Source organism: Cuculus canorus, chromosome 11, assembly GCF_017976375.1.
Source record: "Cuculus canorus isolate bCucCan1 chromosome 11, bCucCan1.pri, whole genome shotgun sequence".
Lineage (NCBI taxonomy): Eukaryota > Metazoa > Chordata > Aves > Cuculiformes > Cuculidae > Cuculus > Cuculus canorus.
Window position 1 is genome coordinate 7,051,705 of NC_071411.1, and position 13,519 is coordinate 7,065,223.

The 13,519-nt window shown below is 53.8% G+C and overlaps 1 protein-coding gene across 2 annotated transcripts in view; it reads left to right on the forward strand.

Annotated features, from left to right (window-relative positions):
* The window catches only part of PLXNA1 (plexin A1), a 122,429-nt gene that overhangs the window by 6,189 nt on the left and 102,721 nt on the right, over positions 1-13,519 (forward strand). For both annotated transcript variants that reach the window (XM_054076375.1, XM_054076374.1), the window contains exon 2: positions 9,299-10,645. In XM_054076375.1, coding sequence (XP_053932350.1) covers positions 9,443-10,645 — 1,203 coding nt within the window. In that variant the 5' untranslated portion in view covers positions 9,299-9,442. The remainder of the gene's footprint in view (positions 1-9,298; positions 10,646-13,519) is intronic.

Consider the following 13,519-nt stretch of genomic DNA (forward strand, 5'->3'; position numbering starts at 1 on the left):
AATACAGGGATGGTAGTTGCATTAAAATGTATATAATTATACTGGAGGGGAGAAAAAAAATCATACTAATTGCACAGGTGTTTTGAACTGATAAATGTTGAGCAAGTCATGTTTTCTTGGGAGTGTGGTGGAACAGAGCTGTGGTCTGGCGTGAGAGGGGTTAGGAGCAGGGCTGGGTTCCCTGCTCCGAGCCCCTCCCTGGGGTAGTGCCCATTGTGTCCGGGGCCCAGTTCTCTGCTACTGGTGCTAATCCCATCTAGAGAGATCTCAGTTTCACTGTAGAATATCTGCGAGTCCCTTTGCTTTAGTGCTTGGTTAAGCAACTGCTTGTGTGTCAGACTACTCAGGCTCCTGCAGAAGTAAATCCCTGGTGAGATGAGAGGCAGATTCCCATCGGTGCTTGCTGGGGGAAGAAATTTCCTCTGTGATGTAGCCCCGTGTCTGTGAGCTGTTCCTTCCCAATTAATGTTGTGTTGGTGGGAGCGGGTGCTGCTGGTGGCCGATCCTGTGTGGAGGGTGGGAGGAAGGATGGTCTCACTTTTTGAGAGACACAATGTGAAAACCACATTTCCTTCTGCGAATGCCGACCCCGTCAGAGCTGCTGATAACATCGCAGGTAATTATAATGGCAGTCAGTTATTTGCTTTGTGCGTGCGGCTGTGCGCTGCGTTCGGGCGGCTGCTTCGCTTTTCCTGTGCAGACTGTTAGTTTCAACATGGGAAGAGGAAACCCCAAAAATATTTTAAGAGAAGTTTAAAAATAATCTTCGAGCTAGTGGGCGGGATGTTTCACAGAATCATGTTCTCCACTTGTCCAAGTCCAGCCCTGTGGACCTCAGAAGGCTTTGCTGGGTGATGTTAAGTCCTATCTTGTTATTTTGGCCAGCCTGAGGACTTGCTGTCAGTCTCTGGGAGCTGGAGGGGACCAGGAGCCAGCTCTGGGTTTTGCCTTTTGCACTGGGTAGGTCGGGCTGTCCCGTACCTAAGCAGTGACAGAGCTGGAATGTGAACCCAAGATGAAGTTTACAGCTGCCAAGACCTCTGTAAAACATTTAAAATGTATTCTGCAGTGTCGCAGCCTGTCCACCCCTGTCTCCTCGGTGGCTTTTATTCCTAGAAGTGCTGGCATGCCAGCAGGATCCCTGCCTGCCGCCTGCCTGCCTGCCCGATGCTGCTTATCTCAAAGTCCGGCTCCTGGATGGCTCCATCCTTCCTGGAGTCATGGGGGGCTCTCCGCTTCTCAAGCAGGACCAGAATCAGCCTGATGAGCCCTTCTGAAGTCAAGAACCTGTTTTTCAGGCTGATGTCATCGGGAAGAAATGGGGGAGGAGGAAGGCAGGAAGGCAGTGCTGCTTCCGAAGGAGAGCTGCCGCCGAGCCTATGATGCTGCCAGCAGCCCTGATTTTCACCAACACCCACTATCATTCCTTATTATTGACATGATGGCAGTGCCCGCAGGCCTGTTGGCACACGCAGGAGAGCTCCAGTTCTACACAGCCTCGTGCTTGCATGGGTGAGAGGCGTGAAAGAGGGGTGCACCCATGTCAGAGACTCACGTCAGCTTGTGCTGGGACTCCAAGCAGGTTGTCTTTTAGCTTGCTGCGTGTGCCTTTCACGACTCCGTGGCCCTTTGTGGGGTGACAGTGCTTACTGGTATCCAGCCACCTTCATTATCAGAAAGTGGATTTTTGGCAGAGGTGCTTGGACAGCCCTCCCAGTAGAGGCAGGCAGCCGCCTCCTCTTGATTTCATGGTGAACAAGCAGATCCATTATGCTGACGCCTGTAGGGTCTTGGCCCCTTGTGTGCAGCGTCAAGCTGTAGCAGCGTGCCTGTGTCCAGCACGGGTTGGGGCTGCAGTCGGGATCTGCAGGGAGAGCGGCAGCCTTGCTCTGCTCTCTCTCTCCCAGCTGGCACTTCTTGGGCACTGCTGTGACCACACTTCAAAGTTTGCTGTGCTTGGGTTGGTTGGGTGAGCCCTCTTGCTGTGGCTGGAGCAGGGGGCTGTGCTGGCGCTGCCAGGAGAAGAGCGGAGTGCAGGCACAGCCCCTGCTACGGTGCACACAGTGCTTCCCTGGTTTTATCGGATGCCCTGTGCCCACTGTGCTGCAAATGAAGCCCCTATTAGTCTCTAGGAGCAGTTTCCCCTGTAGTGATGTTGCTGTGGTGAGGCTTTTGGGTTCTTCCCCTTCCCTTCTCTGCTTGTCCTGCTGCTGAGCAAGGCTCCACTCGCTCTCTGGTTGTCTTGCTGCACCTGGATCTGCTCCACCTTGGACAAATAAAGCCTGGGGCTGTGCTGAGTCAGGACCTGAGTAGATTGCAGCAGTGGTAGTTGGGGTGGCATGGCTGGGACAGCGGAGAGGGAAGGACAGGAGGTTTTGGGGGAAGAAAAGGCAGGCGCAGCTTGGAGTTTAGCTGGGGAAAACTCGTTTGGAGAAGTTTTGGGGTCTGTTTTAATTGGTCCTAGCCCTGGCAGTGGTTTTACTCAGCGCGACATGTGACGGCATGAGCACTGGTGCCAGCACGGGGCCAGGCGGAAGGAAGTACAAGAATTTCAGCTCAGCCGGGATTAAACCAGTCCTGGAGCGACCTCCTTTTGCTGGGAGTAGAGGGAGTCCAGCAACCAGGAATTCTCCTGTGCTAGTACTTCACTGCAAAGTGGGAGCTCCCCAAATTCTCTCTGAGATGTGGGGGGAAGCACATTGCTTACCTTGTGGAGGTGGATAGGAGGTGCTGAGGTGCTTGTGTGTGTCAGAGAGGGGAAGGCCCTGCCCTGAGAGCAGGGCTGGAAGACGTGCATTGATCTGCAGGTGGTTGGGTCATTGGTTTGAGTTCTTGGCTGCCCTAGTCTGGTGAAGGACACAGAGCAGCAGGTTTGGGAGCAATGAACAATGTCTTACACCACATGGTGTGAAATCAGATAAGAAAAAGATGCTGGTGTTCAGAGGACATCTTGTTGGGCTTCTCTTGCTGGCTTGTGAGTGACCTGCTTTTGTGGGTGACCTTCTCGATCTTTGGACCGAGGTGACCTCTGCCAGCAGGGCTGGTTTTTAGTGACATTTACATTGTACAGTGAACTGATGGGGTGTGAGAACCAAAGTTTGGACCACATGGGCCAAAGCCAAGATGTAAGATGGCCTTCAGGGTACTTGGTCTGGACTTCTTGGCTCTGAAGCTGAGGATAAAATATTGCCAATTGGTCCTGGCTGAGGTGGCAAAATTCGTATCAGTCTGGGGTTTGAAGCCTTGAGCTGGCCTGGGTGTTGATAATGGAAAGCCACAATCCTGTAGCTGGGATCCTGGCACCTTGGGTCTGTAGCATGATGAGAGGCTCAGAAGGGTTTGGGGTGAAGTGTTTTTCTCCACATATGCTGATGGACAAACCTGTTGAAGCTGGATGGGGACACAGCAAGCTGTATCCTGTGTGGATGGGCAGCTGTCTCAGTCACAGGCATCAGTCGATCCAGGTCTTCATATTTCTCTCTTGGCTGCAGGAGCTGAAGGGAAGGACGAGGTGCACTCCTCTGTCTTGAAGTACACATCCAGCATGTGGGCTGCATATAGAAAGTCCTTCCACAGCCCTTTTAGGATCCCTAGAGGGACTTAGGGATATCCAGATGAGTTGTGAGAATAAGGGAAAGGAAAGCCATTGGCTATAACTTTTGGCATAGCTGAGTGGAGTTGGGGAATATGTGTAAGGTCTCAGTCCCTGCCTGGTTTCCATGGCAGGGAAAAGCAGTCGTGGTAGGACTTGCTGAGACTGTCTGCGGGTGCCTCTGTGCCTTGGGAAGTTGTGGTTGAGGAAGCCTGTGTTTCCATCTTGGAAATGCTTGTGAGCCTGCTTGGGAATGGCTCTTTGCAGGGCAGTGTGCAGTCTCTCCATGGTGAGAACACGTGGTGGCTCCAGAGCTGTTCTCCCTGATATGATGTGACTTCTTGCGGAGGAACGAAGAAGGGGAATTGTGCTCTTGAGAAACGTTGTTTAATTTCCTCGCTACTTGTTCTTTTATGGCCTTTTTTGTTGAGGGTCAAGCTTCTTCTTGAAGCCCTTAGGCAGCAGATGGATGTTTCTCCTTGTTAGGTTTCTCAGGACAGAAGAGGTTGAATTCCTTGCCCAGAAGATCCATGCAGGGCAGGAGTGGAAGCTGCTATGCCCACGTGGCAGGGCAGGATGGAGTCCTCGGCCCCTGCCTGGGTGGATGGCAGGAGCCTGGGAGGAAACTAAAGATGCTTAAAGATATTCCTGATGCAGGTGATAGTGAAGGAGATTGGAGTGAGGCAGCTTCAGAGCTTGCCATTGATTTCATCAGGGTGTGGTTAGAGCCAGGGATAAGATTTGTAATCATTTAACTCAATTGCTGGGGAGAGACCCCAGCCAAATAGTTTTTAATGACTGTGTGTGGTGAAGGAAGGAGTTAAAGTTTAGCCTTGTTTAAGATGATTGCATGCATACTGCTTTAACTCGGTACCACCACCAGCTTTTTCTCATTGTTGCAAGTCTTTTCCCAGGCAGACGAACCTAAAAATATACCAGCTGTATGGTAAGGCTGACTCTCCTGTGGGCTGCGGGCTTTTCTCTCCCCCGGATAATCTCCCCTCTCTCCCTTTTGCTAATTACTGGCAGCTCAGCAGCTTGATCTTTTGAAAATGGAGCCGGTCTCTTCTCAGATGTTTCCTATTGCTGAGAGCAGCAAGTGACTTGGCAAGATTGCAGGTAAAGACCCATTAGATGCCATTTCCCCTTTAGGGGTCAGTTGTGTCAGGGTTTTCAATCCTATTGCTTCTCTCTTCCAGCCTCCCTTGCAAAGCTGTAAATCTCTTGGGGCAGTTTGCAGTCTCATCCCACTGCTTGAGAGCAGCTTCTTTCCAAGGCAGATAATGCTTTCTCTAACCCTGGGGATGGAGACCTGCCTGGGACCCCTGTAACCATTTGGGGCTCCTCCTGGAGGGTTGCACGGTGGCAGACACGACCAGCAGCCATGTGAGCCCGCCAGGGTTTTGATGATGCAGCGGTGGGGATGGTGAGTAAGTCTCTGGGTGCCAGATGTGTACCTCTCTGCTTGTCGGCATGCTTTAAACCCCGATTTCAACTGTTTCCATGAGGGCTGCTGCTTTGTAGCGTAGCCACCCGTGCTGACTCGGCAACTGTCAGTGCTCTGGACTTGCTGCGCAGATGAGCGGAGAGCTGGTCCTTGATGCTCTGTCCAGTCTTTGCCTTTTAAGGTTAGTTTTTCCATCCCAGTATTCCTGCTTTGTTCTATCTAAAGTGATGATTATTTTCCCAAAGCGTGATCTCCCATCCCAACCCCAGGTTTCTGGCCATGCTGGAGGACTGAGAAGTTTACAGCCTCCGGAGATGAACGCTGTGGCTCCTTGCCACCTCTTTAGCAGCGAGCAAGTGGGATGCAGGCATTGTGGGCCACGTCAATGCCTTTTTGATGAAAGGCACTTTTGAAGTCGGGGTGTGTGAGCGTTGGCCGCAGCGAGGCACGCAATCCCATCCAGGTCACGGAGCAGCTGCAGCCATCTCAGCGTGGCCACTTTCGAGGTGAACCTGTGAGCAAATGTCCTTTCTGGCATGGGATGAAAGGCATTTGGGCAGATTTGGCTCTTGTGTGATTGCTTCACCACCTTTGTTTCTGACAGCAGGTTTCCTGCTATATGTTTGTGTGTGTGTATGTAAGTGTGTTTGCGCACAGAAAACAAACGAAGCCTGTGGTGCTGTCTCACTGGAGGAATGACCCCGCTGCAGGATAAGCCTGCCCTGCGTGCGGATGCTCTCTGGGATGCTCTTTGCTGCAGTGCTCGCTGTCCGGGCAGTGTAACGGGGTGTGGTTTTGGTCCTGCTGTCCTCGTTGGCACACGTATTTCCAGGCTGGGCTGTGTTATTTTATTGCAGCCTGTTTCAGGGCTGGGTTTGGCTCCAGGGTGTCTGCCCAGGGCTTTCCATGCTTTGAGACTTGTAGTGGCAGCGTGCACGGTGCGAGTCTCGCTTCTTGGCAGCATTGGCATGGTGGTCCCGGGCTGGGTCCTCTCCAGGGCAAGATGCCCCATGGGACTTGGGTGCTGTTTAAAGCAGGTAGTTGCGGAGGAGCTGCCTGGCTGTTAACTGTGCCAAGATCTCTACATGGTGGTTGGAGGCCGTGTGACGGGAGGAAAATGCCCTTTGGCCTCCACACCGCTCCTCGCTGGCTGCTCCTGCAGGCAGGGAGCTGGGGCCATGCAGGCGAATGTGCTCTGGTGCAGTGTTGTTGGCTGCCCCACTGATGTGGGGCTGTACCCCACTTTAATTCACAGCAAGTCAGGTGCTCAGATCATTAATCCTGGAGAAAGTAGACAAGCTAACCTTTCCTGCTGTTTTTTTTAATTTATTTTTTAAATTTTTTTTTTATTATTTTATATTAAAAAAATTAATGGTTTTAAACAGGACTGGACAAAAGCCCTGCTGGCATCAGGGCACTTGGACAAGATGTTGCTGCTAATGTATATTTAGAAGTAGAAATCTAGGAGGGGCTCTGCAGTATTGTCTCTGTTTGCCCCAGCTCTGCCTGGCTTTGCTGTCATTCCAGCTCTGAGTATTAGTTCCCTGCGTTAATTTGGGAATCTCTTGTTGGGCTTTCTAGCCCTGCTTTGTGGCAGCAGCCTGACCTCCAGCTTTCCCACTCCTTGAAATAGAAGCTATGAATCATAGAAATGCACTGAGAAAGTGGTTTCCCTGTCCTGCTCGCCCATCCTGGCAGGGTCATGCCTTGGCTGGTGTCTCTAAGCTGCACCTCGCTCTCACTTTCACCTCCACCACCTTCCCTGTACCTCCTTTTTGCGGCATGTTTCTGGTGCAAGAGTTTCGTGTCAATGGTGATCTTGTGAGGGAGCTGGCCCTACTGTTCCTGGAGGGGCTCAGCCCTGCAGTTTGCAGCAGCTTGGTGAGAACTGTGCTGGTTTTTTTGGGGTGAGAAACCTCCCTCTGGCAACTCGACAGGAAACCGAGCTGCCTGCGGCTGCCACACTTGTGGCTTTCAGAGCTAACTGGCGGGTTCGTGCCGACAGCGTGGCTTGGTCCCACTCCTCAGTGTGGTTTGAGGCTAATAAGCTCTGATCTGGGGTGCTCGTAGTTACGCTCTTACAGACAAGCTTTTAAAAATGAAGATGCTGGGTAGTGGGGCTGTCCTCTGGCAGCCTGCTCGCCCCAATAGCCTCGGGGCTAAGAGGCTCCCAGTGTTGAAAATGTAGCAGGAATAATGGACTGGAACCATGGGGATGATTTCCAGGGGTGGTGGCTCCATGCTTTCCTTGTCTCCACACTCATGTGGCACCTGGATTTGGTCTCATAGTTGCTTATACATGGTTGTGCAAACCTCCCTTGAGGCTATTGCCTTGGAGGGGGATGTGTTGGGGAGTGGAAGGGAGTAGGGTGGTGAGTGCTTGGGCAAGGGAGAGCTGGTGGAGCCGGCAGACCTGCGGAGAAGGTTTGGAACTGGCATGGAGGCTTTGCCCAAAGTGCTGGGGTCCTGGCACAGCTGGTAGGGCTGCAGGAGTGTCTGAGGCTGGGCTTGCCCTGGCAAGGGAGAGTGATTTCATATTTGTGAGTGGGAAATGGGGGTAAAACAGCCTCCCTCTTCCCTCTGACCCGTCTCCGGCTGGCTCCTTAGCTTGGGAAGGGTGCAGCAGTTGAAGGATGCTGTGTGGGATATTGGGATACCAGTTGAAGGATGCTGTGTGGGATATTGGGGTACCATACAGCTCAGCCGCTGGCCTGATGGTAGTGCAGCTCCCCAAGGGCTGTGTGAGGCTGGGCTGGTGGGTTCTGTGGCCCTGCTGAGTGCAGGCTGAGCTCTGGGGTAGTGGTTTTGCCTCATGCAGCCTTGCCGCTGGCTGCCCACTGATAACCCTGCCCAATCCCAGATGCCAGCAGAACTGCACTGTCACCGCAGGCCATATTTCCTACCCGGTGCCACTCCTTGGTGCGGATCCTCCTGCAGGTTATCCCAGGCTGAGTCAGAGATTGGCGATAAGGAGAGAGAAGCTTTCCTCCTCTGTGGCTTAACTGTGGAGGCTGGGATGGGGAGCTGAGGGCTGAGCTCATGTCCTGGCCAAAGACATTGAAGGGATGGTCCCACTCTGGGTGAATGGGCCATGACGGTGTTGGTGGCATGGGCGATATGCTGGCAGGGAGGAGCTGCAGAACCCCACGTTAGTTCAGGAGTGCTTATGCTGGTGGGGGAGGATGGAGAAGGCAGGGGGGAAGGTACAGTCAAGGAGCTGCTGAAAAGACATGGAGGGCAGAGCTGTCTGCGTTGGCTTACTATGAGCATCTCCCGGCTGCTGGGGATGCAAAGGTCACACTGGCACGGGTTTTTGTGTGGCACCCTGCTGCTTTGCTGCTCTGTATTGGCGAGCCCCAGCCATGGCACAGCAGCGTGCAGAGTTCTCCATCCTTCCAGCGTGTGCCCCCTCAGCCCTCTGGAGCTTCTCAAGCTAACGGCCTGATGAGTGGCCCTGTGTTTCTTAATGCATATAAATGCCAGAAGGACATGCTTCTCCTTGCCATGCCTGCTTGCTCTTCCTTGCCTCCTTGCCCATGTCCTTCCTGGGCTTTGTCAGGCAGGCAGGTGGCAGGGATGGCATGCATCACACCAGGGCTCTCAGCTCTCCCAGCTCCTTTAAAAGGTCTTCCTTCCTCTGTGTAGGAGCTCCGGCTATGCTCTCTGCAGACTGGGTCTTTGCATCCACTCCTAGTACTGCACTGGAGCAGGGGAGGGGCAGCAGGCCAGAGGGCTCTTCTCGCTGCTTGTTAGCAGCCTCCCTGGGTAATGCTTCGGTGGTGCCGGTGGTCTTAAAAGCAGGTTGGGGCCAGCTATGCCTCGCTGAGGCATTTGTATGTGGTAGGTTTGCCGGAGTGCATCGTGAGGCTGCTGGCTGCCGAGGATGTGCTGGTCTGGTCGAGCCAGCAGCTGCAGACATGCTCAGGTGGCTGCTGCTCTTCCCGAGGGGGCCTGGGTGGGCAGAGTGGTGCTTCACAGGGGCCACTGCCTGGTGGTTGAGGCTGGGGTGGTGAGACAAAGCACATGCAACTCCTTGGCTGGGACAAGTTGTGCACAGTGATGTAACCAAGCGAGGTTGTCCTTAGCATCTCTCAGGCTCCCTTGGTCAGGGGACGCGTCTTCCTCTGGGACAGAAGGTGGTGGAGCACATTTTGTTAGGCTGCCTGTTAGAACAGTTGAAGCAGCAGTGTCTGCTAGGTGGGCTTGCAACTGTACAGGACGGCCTTCTAATGCTTCTTTTCTTGTCTTTTTCCCTCTAGGGCTGACCAGACTGGCTGTGCCCGTGATGCCCTGAATGCCGAGCACAGTGGAAGCAGAGGAGACCGTGTCCCGTTAGCTCCTCCTCCCTCCCTCATCCCCTTAGTTTGAGTTTGTTTCTATTTATTTTGTGGCTGGGTTTGGGCATGGCCTTGGCTGGATGTGAGGCTGCTGCAATGTGGCTCCTTTGGCTCAAGCACTGCTTGTCCATCAATGTTTGGACCTTGCTGCTCTTGGGGAGCACCTGGCTACCGCTGGCGGAAGGCAGCCCCAAGTCTCCCTTTAGGACTTTCCCGGTTACAGACTGGAGCTTGACGCACTTGGTGGTCCACAATAAAACTGGGGAGGTCTACGTGGGGGCTGTCAATCGGATCTACAAGCTTTCCAATAACCTCACACTCCTGCGGACCCATGTGACGGGACCTGTGGAGGACAATGAGAAGTGTTATCCTCCGCCCAGCGTTCAGTCCTGCCCACACGGGCTGGTCACCACCAACAATGTGAACAAACTGCTGCTGGTGGACTACTCGGGGAACCGGCTGATTGCCTGTGGCAGTGCCTCCCAGGGTATTTGCCAGTTTCTGCGTCTGGATGACCTCTTCAAGTTAGGTGAGCCCCACCACCGCAAGGAGCACTACCTCTCTAGCGTCAACGAGTCGGGCACCATGTCTGGGGTCATCATCGAGGTGCTGAATGGGCAGAACAAGCTCTTCATTGGGACGCCCATTGATGGGAAGTCGGAATACTTCCCTACGCTCTCCAGCCGCAAACTGATGGCCAATGAGGAGAATGCGGAGATGTTTGGCTTTGTCTATCAGGATGAATTTGTTTCCTCACAGCTCAAGATCCCCTCGGATACGCTCTCCAAGTTCCCTACCTTTGACATCTACTACATCTACAGCTTCAGCAGTGAGCAGTTTGTTTACTACCTGACCCTGCAGCTGGACACCCAGCTCACCTCGCCTGACTCCACTGGGGAGCAGTTTTTCACCTCCAAGATTGTCCGCCTCTGTGTGGATGACCCCAAGTTTTACTCCTACGTGGAGTTCCCCATTGGCTGCGTGCAGGACGGCATTGAGTACCGCTTGATCCAGGATGCCTACTTGACCAAGCCAGGCAAGGCTTTGGCCAAGTACCTGGGCATCTCGGAGCACGAGGATATCCTCTTCACCATCTTCTCCCAAGGCCAGAAAAACAGGGTTAAGCCTCCCAAGGAGTCTGTGCTCTGCCTCTTCACGTTGAAGAAGATCAAGGATAAGATCAAGGAGCGTATTCAGTCGTGCTACAGAGGGGAAGGGAAACTCTCGCTGCCCTGGCTCTTGAATAAGGAGCTGGGCTGCATCAACTCGGTAAGTTCCCACTTGTCACTACCCTGGCCAGGCTGTTTGTGACTCCTGGCAATGCTCTCTGGCCGGTCCCTTATTGGTGACCTGGCCTGAGCTGTGTGTTCCTGGCGGGAACACTGGTGCCCTTAGGGCTGGGTGCTCAATTTACTCGTGGAGATTGCAGCTTTGGTGTGGGGTGGCCATCTGGGTTTGGATTGCACTGGTGCCCACAGAGAGCCCGAAGCTAGGGGCCCCATGCTCATGCGGTTGCCTGCTTTTTGTTTCCCTACCCTGTGTATCTGGGAGGGTAGAATGCTCAGTCCTCAGGGCATCTGCTGCAGCTCCAGTGGGGAGTTCCTCGCAGATGGTATGTGTAAATTTGTGAGCGCCAGCTCACCTTAGGCTTTGTCGTGGCTGAGCAGAAGGTGTTGGGAGCAGTAGGGTGTGGGGGATGGGGAGCGCAGACCTGATGGAGGGAGGCGAGGAGGTTGGCATGGACGTTGGTCATGCTCAGCATGGAGAGACCATGTCCTCTCCATGCGGTGCTGGAGGGAAGGTCAGAAGGCGCAAGATGCCATCAACAAGGTGGGTTTTGAGCCTGGCCAGCGTAAACTCATCCAGAGGTGCAGGAGGTGAGTGCCAGCATCCCACAGCAGTGATTCCCAGCTGAGGGAGCACTTCCCTCTATCCCCAGAGGTGTGTCCTCTTTCCTGGTGCTTATGTGGGAGCATTCCTTGTGGCTCTCTTGCTCTTGTGTGGGGCTTGTAACGCTGGGGAGTGAGGGACATCCCCTCCCGGCTCTCTGGGTTTGTTTTACAGCTGAACTATTATCATTGCTGGATTTTTTTCCAGTGTAATAAACCACAAGCAGTTGCCAGGGAGGCTACGGCTCTGAGTAATGGCGAGGTCTTAAACTGGGCATCACCAGGCTGGGCTGGGTAGTCCCCAGACAGGGTCAGATGCCTGGCAGAGGGGGGTTTTGGAGTGCCAGTGTGTGTGTGTTTGGGAGGGTCTGGTGGAGGTCTTGACACGCCTACTATTGCCCACTTCCCCCAAGCCCTGCTTGCTGGTGCTCAGCACCCATGACCAAGCCCGTGAACCTGCTTGAGCAGGGTTGTGGTTGCCTGGTCATGCAGGAAGGTAGGTAGGGTGTCCCTGCAGAGCAGCCCTACCTTCCCTCCCGCCGTCCTTCTTGCAGCTCTGGAGGAGACAGCTAACAGCTGCCTGACAAAGTAAAGGGTTTGCTGTCAAGAGCGCTGGGCTCACAAATCAGATTTTGGCTTTGAACTAATTCAATTTTGCTAGAAAATGATGAAATCGTTACACTGCTGCCTGTTGGGTCGTGCAGTGCCTGGCTCCGCAGAGGAGACTCTCACTGCTTTCCTCCCGCGTTCCCAGCTCGCCTCTCCTGCTGCCCCATGGCAATGCTGTGCCCCCAGGTTTGGGGAGCAGGCTCTACTCCTCTGTACTTTGGGGGCAGTTTCATGCTAGGAGGTTTTTGGCATTGCTATCTGGTGGCCAGCCCATACAAGTAGGTGGATCTCAGGGTGCTTTTTGGGTCCTGCAAACATGGCTCTTGCCAGGTAGAAGGATGTGTGCCATGATGGGGTTACTCCTGCTTTTGAATGGGTTGGGCTGGGGGGTGCCACTCTTCCCCAAGGGGAGCCAGGTGATGTTTTCTCTCCCTAACATGCTCCAACTGCCAAGCAGAGCTGGGAAGGGTACAACTGGATTGTGAGTCAAGCCCTTAGCCCTTTGCTGCGCTGAGCGCAAGCCAAACTAGACTCCGTGGAGCATGTAACCTCTTTCTGTCAGGAATCTCTGTGCCTCTAATAAAATGCAGCCACCCCTGAAGTGGGTTGTGGCAGAGGGGTGTCTCTTGGTGGAGGAAGGCTGGATGGAAAGTAAAGGGCATGTTGTTTTTTTTTATTTTCGAGGAGGCAGAATGTAATTGCTCAAGTCAGTAGTTGCTTGGATTTACACCCTATCTGTAAGGAAAATGTTCCAGGAGCCCTCTTGTTCTACTCCTTTGCAGCAGTAAAGGACTGATCCATGCTGGAGGAGGCGTTGCCGGTGCCCTGATCCCAGACCTGAAGCAGGGCAGGACTGAGGGGTGCTCGTCCCCAGCCACTGTGGGACAGCTCCAGATTTCTGGAGCTGATGCCGGAGCCAGGAGTACAGGCCACCAGGCTTGGCAGCCAGCTCAGCAGTTGTTAGTGGTTCATCCCTGGTGCTGGCGAGTGGAGTGAATTCCTGTCTCCTGTTTCTCTCTTTCTTCCCTTCTGGGATCCATCAGTCTGGCAGTGGGAAGGGGAGTGGAGCCAACTTGAGAGCGAGACCCCTCATGCTGGTGCGCTCGGACCTGGGCACTGACTCACACATGCAGCAAAGGCCCCTTGTGGGACTGCCCAGTCCATTCCCTGGCAGCAGCCTGAGGTTTTGTTGCTTGTGGTGTTTCACTGGAGAGGGGTTTGGTGTTCTGTAGCCCAGGTTTTTCCTTTCCCTGTGCAAATACAGGGACTGAGGTTTGCATGCCCGTGACCAGATGTGCATAGCACATCTGCCCAGCACACTTATCCTCTAAACAGAGGGACAAGGGTTTGATGTAACAAGGCTGGGAAAGGGCAGTGGATTTGAGCTGGGTGGAATTGCAGCAGGGAGCTATTTGGGGTTGCTGGAATCCTCGACCCCTGGACTGGCACCACAGGCAGAGCTCTGTGCCTGGAGCCGGCAGGATATGGGCAGCTGCTTTCCTTGGGCTGCTCCAGGGAGAAAATGTGTTTTGAATCCTTGGTGGGGTTTGCTGCCCAGCCTGCTGGCACAGGGCAATGGCTGGTGACAGACTGGCCCAAACTGGGCCAGGAAAAGCCAGAGAAATGCAGGTGTTAACAAACCATA